This window comes from Sturnira hondurensis, unplaced genomic scaffold (genome assembly GCF_014824575.4).
Source record: "Sturnira hondurensis isolate 20B ecotype Veracruz unplaced genomic scaffold, ASM1482457v3 Scaffold0016663, whole genome shotgun sequence".
Taxonomy (NCBI): Eukaryota; Metazoa; Chordata; class Mammalia; order Chiroptera; family Phyllostomidae; genus Sturnira; species Sturnira hondurensis.
This window is the reverse complement of record NW_028089294.1, coordinates 12059773-12077571: the sequence shown is the minus strand read 5'-3', so window position 1 is coordinate 12077571 and position 17799 is coordinate 12059773. Positions and strand designations below refer to the sequence as shown.

The following is a 17799-nucleotide window of genomic DNA, read 5'->3' as shown; positions in this document are numbered from 1 at the left end:
TGGACCCACCACAACATCTGAGCGTGGGCTCTGAGAAGTCGGTGTTTAATCCCAGCCTCAGCCTCTGCCATGACCCCCGCCTTCTGCACAACGAGGGCCCACGCCCCCCCCCAACGGCCCAGCTTTGCCCCCTCCCCGCATTTATGCCTGCTGCCCTCCCCACTGGGGCATCCTTCTCCTTCAGCCTTCCTGGAAAAGTCTTCCTTTTCCTCCTCAATTCTGTGTGAAATGTAGGTAATGATCTAGGGAGTGTTCACAATATAATCTCAAAGGAATCGAGGGGGAAATAAAATTCTACATGCAGCATGACAGCCAATTTATTTAGAAAACCATATATCCCAATCAAAAGACAGTAACATGCTAGATGGATGGAAGGAAGGACAACAGAGAGGGGGGGGGGAGCAAACACAATGAGACCGGGGGACAGATACAGATGTAGGGAAAAGGCCAGAGGAATAAACGAGAATATTAGCAGTTTTCTCTAGGGTATGAGAATACTTTTTTCTTTGTTCAATTCTGTATTTTTTGAAGTTTTCTACAAGTTCTTATTACTTTTATATTCAGAAAAAAACAACTATGAATGTTTTTAAAAGAGGAATTCTGCTCTGCTGTCCCCACACCTGCGAAGCTCCCTCCTTTTGCTCCCCAGGCTCATCTGCACAGCGGCCACACTAGACTGGCCTTCACTGACCACGTTCTCTCCCACTCTGGGCTGCCCCCTAGTGCCCAGTGCTATCTCACTGCATAACAGGTGCAAAAGAAATGCTTGTTGGTGAGCAGATCGGGGAGCTGGGCCCCACCAGCCAGCACCCTCTCCAGAATGCACATCCTTGCACCTTACAGCCTCAGTCCACTGCACGTTCCCATTCTGCCTACAAACCCCGGGCGCAGCAGCTACATTGCCGAAGGATCACCTGGTCGACTCGCCTCCTTTTGTGGATTTTATAACTGAGACTTAGAGAGAGTGGTGACCAGGTCGAGTTCTCACTTGAGATAATGACACAGCCGGGACAAGAACCCATGGACAAGAACCCTGGCTCCCAGCTCAGTGTTCCGCTTCTCAGTCACCCCATTGGCTTCCATCTCTGTGTCTCCCTGGGCCATGACCCTGGTCCTTGTCCCTCTGCCCGTTGACGGCCAGAGGACAGAAGCAAGTTCACCACCTGGTCCAGAGTTCTGTCTCACCCAGAGCAGCTTCCCAAACCCCCAAACAAAAGTGCCGCAGGGAGTCCGAGACTGCCCCAGGCCCCCACACTCACGTCTTCTGAGTCCTCTTTGCCCAGTTTCTGAAGCACCGTCAGGTAAAACTTGAAGAAGAAGCTGAGGGTGAGTGTATGCCGGAACTCCACCATGCCACCAGGGGCGTCAGGGGACAGCTGCAGCTCCTTTGCCAGGCCCTCACACACCTCCTGCAGCAGCTTCTCGTTCCAGGAACTGCCAGAGAGCACGTGTGGGACAGCACTCCCCCCCAGCCCTCGTGTGGACACTGAGCACAGGGCTTCAGAGTCATAGGAATCCAGGCACAAAGCCCGCTTCAGACACTCATAGTTACGTGACTTTAGGCAAGCTAGTTAACCTCCTTGAGCCTCAGTCCCCTCATCTTCAAAAACAGATACAGTTTTAAAAGTCTACAAAAGTAAGAGTTAAATCTACTGAGTCCTTACAATGCCCTAAGTGCTTTACATAAAACATCATTTTAGTAGGAAAAAATTTATACTCATTTTATCAGTGAGAAAACTGAGGCATGGTTGACTTATTACCCATCTGGTAAGTGTTGGAGCCAAGAACTGGAACCAAGGAGTCGAGCTCCCAAGTCAAGCCTCACCTATCCATGCAGTTATGGATTACATAGGGTAGTGCCGTGTAGTGCTTGGTACAGCTGCTGCCATAGAGTAGCCATGGTAACAGCAGCAGCAGTGGAAAGAGCAGTAGCAGCAGCACCAATAGTAGCAGTACCCGCAATGATATCAGTAGTAGTAATACTAGCACTGACAGACTCAGTACTAGGAACAGTACTAGAGGACGCAATAGTAATAGTAGTAGTAGAAAGAGAAGTAATATAGCGGTAGTTGCAGAAGCAATAGCGGTCAAATAATAACAAAAGCACCAGTACCACAACTAGTAGCGGTAGACGTAGTAGCAGCAACAGCAGTGATGTGCTTATGAGGAATAACAGTAGCAGGAGAAACAGCAGCAGCAGCAGCAATAGTAATAATAGTTGTGGCTGTGTAACAATCGCAATTGCAGGAGCAATAGTAGCGGCTGGAGTAGCAACGGGAACAGCACAGCAGCTGCAATACGATCAGTAGCGATGCTACTAGCCGTAGCAGTAATTGTATAGTAGTCGTAACCATGGTGATGGCAGTAGCCATGGTGGCAGTAGCAATAATAATAATACTGTGAGTAGTCATAGCAGCAGCAGCAGCAGCAGCAACGATATGGTAGCAGCAGTTTTCTTTTGCTACTGGCTCTTACTTCATCAGCTGCTTCTTAGTTGTCTTGAAGGCGGAGATGGTTCTGTCGGCCATTCCGCCATAGCAAAGGGCCAGCTCCTCCACCTGCGTGGTCCCTGGACGGAACAGGACTCTCATGCCGCAGGTCACCTTGGCTATGTCATCTTCTCTCCGGGAGGCCTGCTTAAATGCGGAGAAAAACTCGCCCTGAAAAAGAACAGAGAGATACCTGTTTCCTACCCTGTTTTGCAAGGACTACAGTTGGCGAGCCTGAAACACAGGGCCCCGAGGTGTGGTGAGGAGACCGTGCCATTGCAAATCAGCAAGGCGCTGCTGACAGGCATCCAGGATCGAGGCTTAACTGGTGACCGCATTTTCAGGAGAAGTTCCACACAATATGCCCAGAATCGGGGAGGGTCAGGATCACTATTAGGCAGGAAACTAAGAGTCAGAGACAAAGAAGAACAACAGAGCACTCTCAACCCGACAGCTGGGACGGGGAGAGTGTTTTTCACCAAATCTCCTCAGAGACCCCCTCCGGCCTGCCCAGCTTCCCCGCCCTGGGGCCCCGTCTCGGGGCGCACCGGCCTGTCCAGAAGGCTGTGCCAAAACCTCTATTGGCTGGTCAGCCTCTCAACTGCACACACCCAAACGCCACAAACTGTTTGAAACTGCCTTCAGCTCGCAGCCTCCTCAGATGCTGACTTGTCTCTCCCACCAGTCTAGCGGCCACGGCTGGACGTCGTGCCTCCCGACAGCAAGAATTGCACCATGAGACAGTCGCTGCCTCGGTGCTCTGATCAGATGTCCCCTGCCCCTTGGTGGAAGTAGGGCTCTGTCTTTGCGAATAGCAAGAACACATGATTACTTTCCAGGTGAGAACCATCGAAGGTCACGCCTCTTCTGTGTCATGTCCCGCTTGAGATTTGGACTTACCCTGGCACCACAGATTCTGGCTCGCGCTAACGGTCGGCAGTTTAAGGAGGTGTTTACTAGAGAACACACAGTGAGACACACCCTGGGGGCCAACACGACCACAGGCTTTTGTGTGAGGAAGGCACAGAAACCCCCCCTGATGACCAAGCTAGTTCTGATTCCTGGTGTCAGACGTGGGCCTGGGGCAATGAGCACAGAGCCTGAACTTGGCTCTGGAGCAGAGGCTGGGGCTGCCCACACCCAGGACGGTGCCAGCGATGCTCGCTGCAGCCGCGAAACGCCAGGGTCAGGTTGCCCACTGCTCTGTGTGGAGAAACCCTCCCTGCGTCTGGGTGTGCAAGTCTCCCTTCTTTTATGAAATATTTTGTCTGTCTGTCCCTTGCCTGGCAAAATGGAAACTGGACAGTGCTATGCTTGTTCTCACCTCCTTTCCCAACCTCATAATTTAATTTTTTTTTACTGATCTGTGAAATACAAAACTCTGGGAGTCACTGCTCAAATGGTCTATATGAGGACAAGCTAGAACCCCATTAAGAAACCACCTGAGGGATGCAATTGCTCTCACTGAATTAGCATTCTCATTAAGGAGGCTAAATTAGCAAGGGCAAAACACGCCTGAGACACTCATTCCGAGGACTGGCTGTGGTAAACCCTCAACACGCTCCTCCACAGCTGGTTCCCTGGCCTCTCACAGGTCATTTCTAAAAGGCCCACCATGGGACAGGTGGCTGCTGAGATGGGCAAGAACCGCAACAGGCGAAGCTGCCACAGGCATCAAGCACTTGGCAAGGCAGCCAGAGGCTCCCAGACCTGCCCGGAAACGTTGGGAAACCCGCTCACAGAGCAGAGCTCTTCACTCACACCCACCCAGAACACGGTCAGCGAGCAAACGCCTTTTCAAGCCCAAGGGCAGCCTGTGAGGATCTGATGTCCAGGCGGCTTCTCCCCTTCGCACGCAAGCCCCACACTTCACCTTCTGACATCGAGTCTCCTCTGACCTGGGCAGGAATACTCAACTGCTACATGTGTTCTTGAACCTGTGTTGCTGGCTGCTGGCTGGAGACCTCCCCTGGCTCCCAGGCATCTGCCACAGACCTTATGAATTATTTTTCAGTCCTCACAATAAACTGCCCAGTAGGTAACCTTGTGCCCATTTTACAGATGAGTAAAACAGGGCCCAGGAAGGTGGGATGACTGGCTTGGGATCACACCTTTAGCTTCTGTTCATGTCCTTTGCTCCCTACACTAAAACTTCTCATTGTCCAGAGAGGAATATGGTTAGCCAAAGGCCAAGTTCAGAGATAAGAAGACAGATGTTAAAGTTCAGAGATGCTAAGGTTGGTCCTGAGGCCAACTCCCATCTCCTTGTCTGGAGCCTGGCAGTTGTGGGAGTGATTTGGACACTGCCTCTCACCTCCCTGCTGTAGGGGATCTCGATGGAAAGCAGAATCTCCTGTGGAGCCAGCCGGGTCTCTCTGTAGGCAGGGAAGAAGTCTTGGTCCATCGGAACAGTCCTCCTGGTGCCTGTGCAGGGGCAAGATGAAGAGGGACCACGTGAGACAGCACAGGACCACCCGCCAGTGGGCTTCTCCATCCTGGCCCCTGCTGTCCACGGTCAGAGGAAGAGGATGGCACAATCGGGGTCAAGGCCCTCTATCCGAAACCCTCAGGCAACACTGTGCTGGTGAATGCTTAACAATCAGCTCTGAGGGGGTTGGGGGTGGGGGCAGAAGCCCTGCTTCTGTGGTATAAATACTCCCACTATAGCAAATTGCAGGCTGCCATGGTCACACCACTGACTGTGACGTTGGAAAGAGGGTGTCAGAGTTGCCTCACTGGACCTGCTGTCCTCTGAAAGGCTGGCCATTGTCTGTCCTCTGGGAACCTGGATCTCAGGAGAGGTCCTACCATTCCCTGGCAGGAATGGCTCATTGTGCCCGAACTGTTTATTAAAAAACAGCTTGGTTTAAGCTGCGCACCTCCTCCCCTTCAGGGGGCCTGGACTCTGGGGAGTGCCAGCGGAGCTAAGTGACCAGCCCCCATTAAAGCTCCAGGTGCTGAATCTCTAACATGCTTCTAACTGTACTTCTGATGTGTTACGGAGTCAGCCTGCTGCTGGGGGAGCTAAGTGCATCCTGTGAAGTGACTTGCTCGGGCGCAGACTCTGGAAGCTCGTGCCCGGTTCCCTCCAGGGTTGGCTCCATGGGCCGTCTCCCCCTGCTGATTCTGTTTTGTGTCCTCCTTCTGTAGCAAGTCCTAGCCAGGAGCACCGTATGCTGAGTCTGTGGTCCCTCTGGCAAGTTGTCCGGCCTGGGGAGGTGCTGCCGACCCACCGACAGGGGACGATGCACAGAGGCCCACTGTTAGATAGCCTCTCCGCTGTGGATGCAGTAGGTGGAAGTAACCTCAGCAGCACAGGCAATAGTAAAATGAAGTAAAATAATTAGGGAGTGGTAAATTTTCAGTATTCATTACCTTTGTTATGAATACCACTTATCTCATAAGTTTACATAACCGAATTCCTAATAATGGCCATGTTTAACAAACGCTAAAATCCCAGCAATCGCTATGCTGAGCTGGTGTCTTCTGGCTCTAGCACACGGCTAGGTAAGACATCCGGGGACAGAGCCTGTTGTGACTTCCTAATAAAGAAACAGCCCAGCTCTCCTGGCCCCCATCATAGGTGATCCCTCGCAGCTGCCAGGAATTCAAACTGTAGGACAGCTGGGTCATTGAACTTTGGACTCTATTCTTCCAGAAAGTAACCTCTCTTGTGAGATATTCTCCCCCAGGACCCTCTGCATGAGGCCGCTCACCTCTGGACACGATGGTCAGCTTGGCCCCGCTGGCCATGAACACTGGATTGAGGTCAGAGATGGGGCTGGCGTTAATGATGTTCCCTCCGATGGACTAGAACAAGCAGAGAGTGTGCATGAGAGCCCACCCAGGAGCCTCTGTTCACCCAGCTGGCTCCCAAACATGGGACAGGAGGGTGACACCTGGTGAGGGGACGCCTGACCTCCAGTCCCTGTCAACACAAGACTGGCACAGGAGGAACCCCAGCCCTTAGAACAACAGGAAAAACCTGAGATTCAAACACTTGGGATTGGGGCGCAGGCCTGAAATTTACAGGTCAGTAAACCAGAGTCCACACCTTGAAGTGCGTTCATTTACTTTCACCCAAACTTCTTCTGAAAGGAGTAAGGTGGTTTATCGAAGAGACAAGATAGAGTTAGTACATCAGAAACAGGAAATAAAGGAAAAGGAGGAAGAAGCCTTGAGGATAAACAAGGTGTTCTAACTGGATCTGAGTTTCCTGGAAACTTGGCAAGGGCACAGGGTTCTCTTTACCAGAAGGAGGAAGAAAACCAGCTGCAGAACCAAACAAGCTCTTCCTGGAAGTAGATTCCAGCCCAGCTGGGAGCTCAACAGAGATTTCTGAGTTTCTATCTCCTCATCTACAACCAGGACTGGCAGGTGCTGAGCGTAAGTAGGATGTGGGGAACGAGAATAGGCTGTTTTGTTTCCTTTTGTTTTAGGATTTAATTTTTTTTTTAAAAAAAAAAAGCAGAACGGAATGACCAGCTTTCCTCCCACCAGCACTACCAATTATGAGTGTCACAGGCACCAGGCAGGTACATGCCCCTCCCTGCACACGGGGAACCTGTGGGCCAGTCTGAAGGCGGGTTGTAAGCCCCCAGGCAGGCCCCTCCCTCCTCTCGGGTGGGTCTACCTCCGGCCCTACCCCCAGCTCTGCAACACAGAATCCCTCGCTGTTTGGGCTTCTCTCTAACTTATCTCTCATCCACCTGCTGAGAGCCTGAGTCAAGTTCAGGATGAGGGGACAGGAGACTCCTCCTCCCCAGCCTCCGGGAAAAGACTGAGTCACTGAGTGAGCATTACCTGGGGTGGCCCAAAGGCCTTCATCAGAAGCACCTTCGGGGCTTCCCCACCACCGGGTGTCTAGGCAAGAATGTCTAAGGGCAGGGCCCAGGGGTCTGCCTCTTTAACAAACACCCCAGGCAGGTCTGAGCACTAAAGTTCAAGGTCCCCAGAGTCTGCAGCAGGGGCCAGACCAGCCTTGTGATGAAAGACCCCATCCTCTGGGCCTCATGGGCCCCTGATCGGGGACTCACCGCCACAGATTTGACTTGCTTCCCAGCAAACCAGCGCAGCTGCTCCAGGACACCTCTGAACACCTCTGTTTTGTGCTCGGGAAGCTCAGCAACGGCATCTTTCAGGGTCTTTTCCACAGTGCTCAGGGGGCAAGAGGCTCCGAAGGAGATACCTGGGAACGCACACTCAGAATCACAGTGAGCCCCTTCCCAGCTCAGAAAACACTTTCCTACACAGTCTCAGAAGCTGTGCAGCAGCCTGAGTGAGGCTGCACCAGGACTCGCACCCTTATGTGAATGAGGAAAGTTAGGCCCAGAGAGCTCATGTGACTGGCCCAACAACACACAGCTAGTAAAATGTCCAGGACTGAACCCCAGGCCTCTTGTCCTGCAATGAGGGTGCTCTCTCCTCTAAACCAGTGGTTCTCAACTCAACAAAATCAGGTCTCTGAGGGTAAAGTCCTGGCATTTTTTTAAAAAGCACCCAGGCCCTCTCCCGCCACCTGACCCCTCACCCATAAGCAATTCTAATGTGCAGCCAGGACTAAGGGTGACTATTAAAACCCTCATAGCCCTTGCCCACTGGCAGTGAAGGGTGCCCCTTCCCCTGTGCAGGGTGGCTCCGGGACAAGCAGATGACAGAGAGAGCCACAGGGGAGGGTGTCCTGGAACCCACCAACCCCTATGGGACCATCCCCAGCATCCCGGCCCCTCTGGGGGCTCAGGTGAACCTCCCCTTACCCTCTGGTCCACGCTCCACTAAATTCAGCTCAGGGATCCAGGCTGGGCAGATGATCATAGGAAACAGCCTGTTCTTAAACTTCACCTCAATGCCTCGAGAGAAATGGGAGCCTGAAGTTAGAGGCCTGTGTGTGTTTACTAACAATATTAGAAAGAACTGATGGATGCCAACAAGTTTGGCGATTGCGATGGCAAGGGGGCTGGGTAGAAGAGAAAGAGGGTATAGGAGGGATAAATGGCAATGAGAAAAATAAAAATAAATATTAGGAAACACAGGAAATGAAGATCTGTCACAGCAACCCTCCTAAGCACTTGTGCATTTACTCCTCACAACAGCCTTGGGAGATAATGTGATTTTCACTGTTTATAGAGGGAGAAACTGAAGCACAGGGAGACGAAGTTTCTTGCCCAAATTACACAGCTAAGAATAGGTACATTTCAGTACTTGAGCTATTCTAGGAGTTGGGATATAACAGTAGTAATAACACAAAAGTCTAACGTTCAGACACAAAGGGAAATTGAGAGGAAAAAACTTTAAATCTGCTAATCAAGGTAGAAACGTCTATGAACAGACTTGCCTCTGTTCCTCAGACTCGGTGACACAGCCCCTCTCCTAGCCCTGCCCGCAGGGCCACAGAGAGAAAAGGTTAAAGGAGAAATGACCACCCATCACCCCACATTCCCACACATGCTATTCAGGAATCACAAAGGGTGGGCCAGGCTTTGTGGAGCCGGGCCCACCTGAAAAACCAGCTCCCGGGACAGAGAATGCAGATGGATAGGTTTCTCTCTGCCGCCAGCCTCCCCGTGCCCTGCCCCCACTCCGGGGGGTGGCTACCCTTCTGGGCAGCTGTACAGGGGGGAGGGGGCAGGGCAGATGGAGTGATCTTAAGAAATTTCCTCTAATTTGAAGCTGCACAACTCAAGTCTCCCTGACCAGTTGGCATATTGTGAACCTCGTGTCCCAGGTGGTGGCACCAACAGGGTGCAATAGTCACACTCGGACATTTCCTCCCCTTTGTCTTGCCACAGCAGCCCCAGAAAAGGGTGGAGGGAGGGATTCGTGTATGGAACGACTTGCATCCACCAGGCCCTGGCCCAGACACTTTTCCCTCACCATCCCCTCCTAACCCAGGCGAGGAGATACGTGAGGAAGACAGCTGTGTCCAGCTGACTTCAGCACCCAGGGCTCCCCAGAGTGCCTGGCACCAAGCTGGCATTCGGCACACGTCCACGGACAACAGTCATCAAGGATCTCGGTTAATGCTCAGAATAAGCCTCGAGGGAGGTATTGTCCACCCCACACAGGGAACAGGAAAACGAGAGCAGGGGGAGAGAGGGCGTTTTTCGAGGGACGCGTAGCCAGCCTGGGGTCGAAGCAGGCTGTTTGACTCCAAAGCCGGACTTCTGCAGAAGTTCATATGCCCAGGCTTCCTCCATGGGTCTCTGCCCCCAGGCAGCCCCGGGGCCCGCCTTACCGACCTCCGTGTTCCCCACCACCAGCTTGGCCTCGGGGTGCTGTGCCTTGAGGTCCAGCAGCTCCTTCAGGGTCGAGGCCTGGATCCAGGTCACACGTTCGCCTACAAAGCGCAGCTGCTTCAGGGGAGTGTCCTTCATCCTCTGGAAAACAGCGTTTTCGTGCTGAGTCATCTCTCTCTCCCCAGTGCCATGCCCACCACTGCCCTTGCTTCCATGCCACAGTGGCACCACCTCTTCTCCTGATTTCTTACTGAATTCAGAATGAAAATACACGTCGGGGAAGAAGTGGGGGGGAACTACCTCGTATTGAGCCAGGAACTAGGTTGCAGCTCTCACACCCTTGATCTCACCGAGTCCTTCGGAGACTCAGCAAGGGAGGCATTGCGAGCCCCGTCTTTTACAGGCAAAGGAGGAGCCCAAGGATCAGGGAGGTTATGGGCCCTGCCCAAAGTCACTAGCCACAAGGCAACCTGAACCGACCCTACTGTCTCCGGGAGGTGCAGTGAACAAGGTGTGGGAAGTACCAGGAAGGAAGGGTTGTCAGAGGGAATGCAGTGGAGAGCCGGTTCTCCCATGGGAGGGGTGACGCAGGGGAAGAAAACCCCAAATCAAACTGATTTTGCACCATCCCGAGAAAGACACCCCGGTAGCCTGCTGCAAAGCCCTCTCTCTGCCCCGTTGACCTCATAAGGCAGTCTTCATGTGGCCCGCCCCCCCTGGAGGTGTCTGCACTGGAGAAACTCTGAGGGTGGCTTGATTCTCTCCTCCCCATAAACCTTCCAGTGAAGGAGCTGAATCACCAAGGTAAGAAAGTGGGTAGGAGAGGTGTCCTTCCAGCAGAGCTGCGGGCCATGGGCTGTGCCCTTGGAATACAGCTCGGCTTGTGTGTTTGCTTGCTGGCTTGTTTAATGGATGACTGCTTACAGAGAGGAGGTGAGTTGCTGCAGGGTTGGGGGTCATGCACTAAATTTAGCCAGGAGGTCAGCAGATGCGTCAGAAGCACCTGTGACTGCACACAGTGTGCCAGAGAGAGCCATTGGGTGTCCTCAGAGTGACACATGGGAGGCGGGGAGAAATGTGGGTCCCTGTGGGAGTCTGCGACAGACGGATCTGAGCCCTGGGTGTCAGAGAAAGGACGGCAAGTTCAGGCTGAAACCTAAAGGGCAAGGAGCACACAAGTTCCCAGGGTTATGAAATAAGGTGGGTCTCCACAGGCTCACGACACAGAGTCCCCGATGGGCCTTCCCTGGGGCATCACCTACCAGCAGCTCCGGGGGAAAGATGGGCTCCTGGGTGGGATCCAGTGGCATGAACTCCTCCGGGTTGAATAAAGATGGCGAGAGAGTGACCTGCCCCAGGAAAGGGAACAGAGGTGTGGTTCAGTATCTCCTCTGTTAAAATGCCCCGTAGGATCCAGCCCTTGGTCCATGCACACTCAGGTGCAGACCACAGCAGGCTGGTGCGAGGGGCAGGTAGCTCCTGCAAGGCAGGGACAGGAGGCCCTACCAGACACCCAGGGCTAAGGTGCACAGTCACCACCCTCTTCAGTCTGGGCCTGACCGTTTCCTCCGCCAGCCACCACTGCCAAGAGTGTGGAGAGAGCCTGCGGGCTGGCTGGCTCCTTTGAGCTGATATCGGCACCCAGGATTCCAGGGAGAGACGGCCCCACTTACTGTGGACTCTCTCTTCTGGTTCATGCAGCAGTTTGGGTTGTCCACATTTCCTCCACAGCACCCACCACCCTAGAGAGAGGACCGTCACTCACACAAAAAGTACGTGCGAAGAGTTTTCACAGAAGGGAAGGAACCTACGTTAATTATTCATGTCCAGGGAAATCCAGCTCTGACACCTATTCCCCCCAAGACAGTATTAGTGGGCACCCCGTCCCACCTCACTCACCTTTACACAGAGGTAAGGCCTCTGCTTCAGCTACTTTTTCTTGCTTGTGAATAACTTGTGAATAAACAAATAAGACCTCTCCAGAAAGCAGCAGCGAAACTTAGTGATAAGAACTTTTCTCCATAAAACTAGGTCCTCCTACTTGATCAAAACATATCTTTATGCTCACGTCCCCCTTCAGTGCTGCGTCCTCAGGAAGCCACGGGACAGGAACTCCCCTGGTTCGCTCAGCACTCAAGGGCCCCCTCTTCTAGCCCCACCTCGCAGGCTGGAATCTGGGTGGCCCTCCTGATGAGAACACCCAAGGATTGGGTGCCGGGCTTGGAGATGTGCCCAGTGGGTGTGCCCAATGGCCTTGCCACTGCTTCCCAGACGCTGCTCGTCAGGACGCGAGGCACGCTTCACTTCTCACTACGGGCCTCTTCCGCAGGAAGTCCACAGGTCTGACGATGACCCACTACCAGCGGACTTGCTCAGCACCTCTCGGGGAGCCAATAGCAGAGCACAGAGTAGCATCCGGCTCCACGCTCTCAGAACAAAGGCATCGGGAAAGGAGTGTGTTCACATGACTGAGGTGCCCCCAGGAAAGCAGGACTCTCCGCCCAGGACCTCAGAAGGCCCTCCAGAATCAGGGAGTCGTGCTGAGAGGCGGAAGTGGGGGCAACTTCCAGGCACAGCCGGGCACAGTTCCCAGGTGGCCAGTTCCTGGAAGGATGGACCTTCTGCACTGAATCACAGCAGACGCCATTTTTCCCTGACATTTCCCAAAGGACCAGCCAAACCCACTATCGTTCCCAAGAAGGCGCTCAGAAGGCCATGGTGTCAGAGGTGTGGCCTTTGAGAACTAGAAGGCACTGCCAGACTTGGCACTGGTGGAAAACCTTCCCTGTCTCAACCCTCGCAGACGCTGCTCTAAGTGCAGAGCCCCGGCACGCATGGCGTGGCTGCCAGAGTTCAGGGCAGCCCTATTCTGGACCTCTGTACCACTGCCTTGCCCTTCCCTTTCTATTTAGACAGAAAGGAAGAAAGAGCGGAGCCTATAGTGCCTCTTCTCATCTTCCTTCTCGGGGGAGCAATGCAGGGGGTTCACCAGGTTCCAAGTGAAGTGAAGGGCACCAGCCACACTAACCCCGTCCTTGCGGGAAGGATGTCTTTTCACAAGTACATTTTCCAGGTCATGGAAGTGCCAGCACGTTCTTGCTTAAGTCTTTGATCTTGATAATTCACCGATGTGCTCATGACATAAACTGCTGTAATGAACAGTGTCTGCACTCAAGGCAGACATACCGAGGCTGGGTATGACTGCCTTTTCCTCCTGGAAGGTTTCCACTTTTCTCAGTAGGCTAAGACAGGCTTATTTCTCATGGTCCCTTCATTTCCTTCCTTGCTGCTGGGTGGACACTGCCATTTCCTGCTGTGACCAGTGTGCCTCCCTCTAGCAGACTCTCCTCACCCTTTTCTAGTATGTGCCATGGGAACAAAAACGGCATAACCGGGTCTGTTAAAACTGTGCGTAAAACAAGAGGCAAAAGGCTCTGAATGAAGGCTTGGGGGTCTCTAATGAGTGATGTGCATGGCTTCTGAGGACGCTCAGCGCAGGTCATTTCGGCTGCTCAGGGCCCTCAGCTCTGCCCTGCTCTGCCAGGCAGCTGAGGTGAGGGAAGCACCACCCCCCCCAATAGAATCAGGAACCAACCCTGGGAGGACGCATAATTGTCAGCTACACTCCAAAGCCCTTCTCTTTTGAGAAGCTAGGGGGGCTGGTTAAATTGTTTCTCCTTGAGAAGCCTCCTATGAAATAAAATCATGGACATGATTAACAATTTCTGGTTCTCAGGGAAGGCTGAATAATGTATAAAGATTGAATATTGAGTCATGGAAGAAATGTACCAGCATCGTGGTTTATAGTTGCCAGTTACTGAACACTTAAGTATGCCCAGCATCGTTCCGAGGGCTTTCCAAAAGGACTTTCAACAACAATCACAAGGTAGGTGTTATTATAATTCCCCACGTTAAAAACAAGAAAATCTGCCCAAGGTCGTAAGTGACTTAAGGGGTGAAATGGGATTTGAATCTAGGTCTGCAGACTCTGAATCCGAGCTTCCAACCACTTTCTCTTAAATTCACACCTCCGATTCCTCATCACTGCCTGGTGTTTTCCACCCTTAGGAGCCCTGTTTGCATCTCCACCCCCTTTGAATTGTTTGAAGGAAACACTCCTTTTGTACGGTACCAACCCTGCAGGTCGGCAAAAAGCCACCGGAGCCTGTGACTCTACCATCAACCCCGAACCATCCTGGCAGAGGGTTCTTTGACGGGAGTCAGAATCAGCATGACCCAGCTGGAGAGTCAGGTGAAAAGCCTGAGGGGATTCAGCCAAGAAAGCAGAGGCCAGTGTGTCTTTCTCTATAAGCAATGCCCGCACACCTTGGCTGGGACTCCTCACTCGGAGTTCTATGAACACTGCAGGGGTACATGAACTTGGAGTTCGGATTAGCAGTTTCATAAGCCCAGCAGAGTGTCAACTGCAGAAGGCAGCCAGGAAAGGCAGGAGAGCATGGCTGCTGAGTTGAGCTGGATGGGTCGTTACTACGTTCCACACTCAGCGACTCTGCCACGTGCTGAACATGCTGTCTCCAAGGATGGCTGCCCAGCCGAAATATCCTGAAGGAGGTCAACTCTTGGGCACCAGGCCTCTTCCAGAAACCCAGTTCCCCTGGGCGTTTTTTGAGGGTGGGGGGGGGGGTGGTGCATAGCCTGGAGTCCCAGTGGTACTGATGAGAACCCCTCTCCAAATAAGAAGGGCAGCATCCATTGCCCAGGCCTGGTCCCCACAAGGAAAGGACCTGCCGCCTGGCCATCGTATCTCTCTTCTCTAATCCAGAGGCCCTTGGCATTCCTCCCAAATGTGATTCTTGGGTGTTGCTGCTTTAAGGGCAGGGCCACTGATGTCCTGGGGACACCACTTACCTTGGCAAAGGTGCGGAAGCCCTGGAGGATGGGCCTGTAGCCTGTGCAGCGACACAGGTTTCCTGGAGGAGGAAGAAGAAGTCTCGGGGTCAGCCCAGGCCACAGGGCAAGTGAGCAGTTTCTGGCTTAGCTCCAGCATCAGTCAGATGCCTGCTGTACATTCTGTTTTCTCTACCTGGAATGCCCCTCCTCTCCTTCTTCCTCTTCCTCCTTGCACTTCTGACTTTAAAACATCTATCACTTCTTCCTGGAATCCTTCCTACAATGCCCAGACTAATTCAGGTGCCCTTTTAAGTACTTCCCTGGTACCTTGTCACAGTTTTATGAGTGAAGGTATCAAACTGCATTATAAACTCTCTTCCCCTTTAAAGTATGAACTCCTTGGAGTGAGGATTGTATCTTTCATCCCCGTGTCCCTTGTTCCCTGTATAGTGTCTGAAGTATGCTGGGACTCAATACAATATGACCGAACAAATGATGGGCTGAAGTGGTGAACGGATGTGGAGCTTTCTCTATCCAATGCTGAGAAACAGGCACCTGGTCCGGACTCCTAGGCCCACACAAAGAGGGAAAGCGAGAAGCCATCCCTGCCCGCAGATCAGAGTCATGGCTGCCTCCCTCGGATGTGGCCTTTGCCCAGCAGAATCCTGCTCCGGGCAAAGCCAAGTTGGAAGGAAGGAAGCAGTATCACTAGCCTCCGTGGATTTCCAAATGACGTCCTGAGCCAGCCACCCACTGCCACCCCATCCTAGCGCAGAGAGAGGGCAGGAAGACACCTCAAAAAGATGAACTCTACGGTGAGATGTCTCCAACCCGAGTGTTTGTCAAACTAAGAGAGAGCCAACCCTCCAGCAGATCTTAGCCGCCACGTTGGGGTGCCCTGAGTGTTTCTTCCGAAGGACAGTGCCGTGTACTCCTAGCCCATTCCCAGCTGCTCCCTGGGCCCGGTGCTGACCCCCAGGGGACCCCATCTGCCATACCACCTCCTGGGCTGTGCCGAGAGGCCCGCACCTTGGAAAGCATCCTCGATCTCCTCGATGGTGGGCTCGGGCTGGTTCCGAAGCAGCGTGTACATGCTCATGACAATTCCGGGGGTGCAGAACCCACACTGGGAGCCGTGGCTTTTGGCAATTCTCTCCTAAAAGGGACAGACAGCATGGGCACCCGTGTTGGGAGAACCCCTCCCAGACTCCAAGCGTGGCTCAGCTGCGTGAGGCCAGGCCGTGTCAGTGGGCGGTGCGGGGTAGCAGTCACGGCACAGAGTGAAACCCTAGGGCCACCACTCACCAACTGTCCCCTTGGGCACATTACCAAGCCTCTCTGTGCCATAGGTCCCTCACGCTACCGCTCACCTCTAGAGCAGTGGTGAGGATTCAAAGAGATAATTCACACAAAACTCTTAACATTATACCTGGCATACACTGGGCATCCTGCCGATGTTAGTTATTAGTAGGAAAGTCTCTTCGAAGAATAGTGACTCTTAGAGCCAGAAGCAACTTCTCGCCCTTCATTCCCTTCACTGAACAGAGGAGGAGGCAGGTCCAGAGGTTTAAGAGATTTATGCGAAGACACGCATGGTGAACGGAAAAGCCGCGTCACATTCTGTGAACTACATGGCCCCACAACCCAACTCGACCGGCCTTTATTCAGAACCAGCTGAATACATCTTATTTCAAACTAGAGTGCCACTGTCTCCTTAAGTGAAGGAAACCACTGACATCCAGTGGGGACCTAAGAATTAAAAAATGTTTCATGTAGAATTTGCTACATGCATTGAACGTCACAGAATTTTCATTCAAACCTGCAAGATTTCCATTACAAGGAGATTCTCCAAGTCCACACTATTTATTATTATTATTATTATTATTACTATTTTGTCTCTTGGGATCCTCTCCTGGTACTTACATAAAGTAAAATTATTACAGCCTCACATTCCCAGGGCATAGCATTTCTTTCTATTCATTCATTTTATTAACATTTACTGAGACCCTATTGTGCGACAGACAGGGAAGAAGAGAGATGAGGCCTCTGACCTCACGAAGCTCATGTCCTAGTGGGGAAACATATTGACCAAAATAAATAAATAAATAAACAAACAGCGAGAAAAGTCCAGGTAAAGATCAGCACTATGTAGAGAATTCGTGGAGGATGACAGGACCCAGAGTGACTCCTGGTTCCTCGAAGGGGTCAGAAATGGTGGCTCCGAAAAGGTGACCTTGAAGTTGAATCTAATGCCGCAGTTTGGATCAGGGAACAGTGTCTTCCAGACAGAGGGAACAGCAGGTGCAAAGCCTGGTGTGCTAGTTACTGAAAGGTCAGCGTGGGTGAAACCCTCTGGGATGAGAGGAATCCTGGGGGAGATCGTGCAGCTCCTCACGGGCCTGGGCAGGGTCCGGACTTTCACTCTGGGTGGGACGGGAAGCCGTTCTGCAGTACGATCTGGCTTGTGGTTTCAAAGAATCACTCCGGCTGTTGGGTGGGGAATGGGCGGTAGGGGGCAAGAATAGGAATAGGGGACCAGGACACTGTAGTGCTCCAGGCAAGAGGGGGTGGTGGCTCAGACCAAGCAGTAAAAGGGAAACTGAGAGAAGAGGAAGGTTTTATTTTAGGATTTGGAGGCAGACACTACTTCCGGAAAGATTGGGGCTGGTGTACCAGAGGATGAACGGCGAGTCCCAGGTGTTTGTGCTGAGCAATCGGATGGATACTTTTGCCATTGACTCGCGGGGAGGAAGACTAGGCAAGAAAGGAGGAGGAAAAGAACAGGGTTTTGTTAAGTTTGAGACTAAGGCATCCAGATAGCAATACCGAGGAGTCAGGTGGAAGTGTGAATCTGACCTCTGAGGAGAGGTCAAAGTGGAAGATATAAATGTTGAATACGAATCACATGTAGACGGTATTAAATTCAACCAGAGAGGGTGTGAAGGTGGAGAAGGACAGGGGCCCAGGCCGGCTCCCTGGGGCACCGCAGCCACAGGGACTGAGCTGGCGAGGAGCCGGCACACAGTGCGAACAGGGACAGGGAGGGGAATGAGGGGATCGTCATGTCGTAGAAACCAAGAAAAAAAGTAAGTGGACAAGGAGAAGAGGAATGTGGCTCTACAGCTGACTGTATTTTGCTGTTTGTGATGTGCACTTTTGCCCAAATTTTTGAGGGAAAAATAAGGATGCACATTATGCATGGGTGGTACTAATTCCATATTTAT

At 52.4% G+C, this 17799-nt stretch overlaps 1 protein-coding gene across 1 annotated transcript in view; it reads right to left on the bottom strand.

The window, feature by feature from the left end:
- The window catches only part of XDH (xanthine dehydrogenase), a 57004-nt gene that overhangs the window by 29827 nt on the left and 9378 nt on the right, over window positions 1–17799 (bottom strand). The window contains exons 5-15 of the mRNA XM_037066638.1: window positions 15605–15731; window positions 14594–14655; window positions 11398–11466; window positions 10987–11073; window positions 9724–9865; window positions 8246–8338; window positions 7526–7677; window positions 6206–6299; window positions 4804–4913; window positions 2476–2660; window positions 1260–1434 (exon numbers count right to left, since the gene is read on the bottom strand). Coding sequence (XP_036922533.1) covers window positions 1260–1434; window positions 2476–2660; window positions 4804–4913; window positions 6206–6299; window positions 7526–7677; window positions 8246–8338; window positions 9724–9865; window positions 10987–11073; window positions 11398–11466; window positions 14594–14655; window positions 15605–15731 — 1296 coding nt within the window. The remainder of the gene's footprint in view (window positions 1–1259; window positions 1435–2475; window positions 2661–4803; window positions 4914–6205; window positions 6300–7525; window positions 7678–8245; window positions 8339–9723; window positions 9866–10986; window positions 11074–11397; window positions 11467–14593; window positions 14656–15604; window positions 15732–17799) is intronic.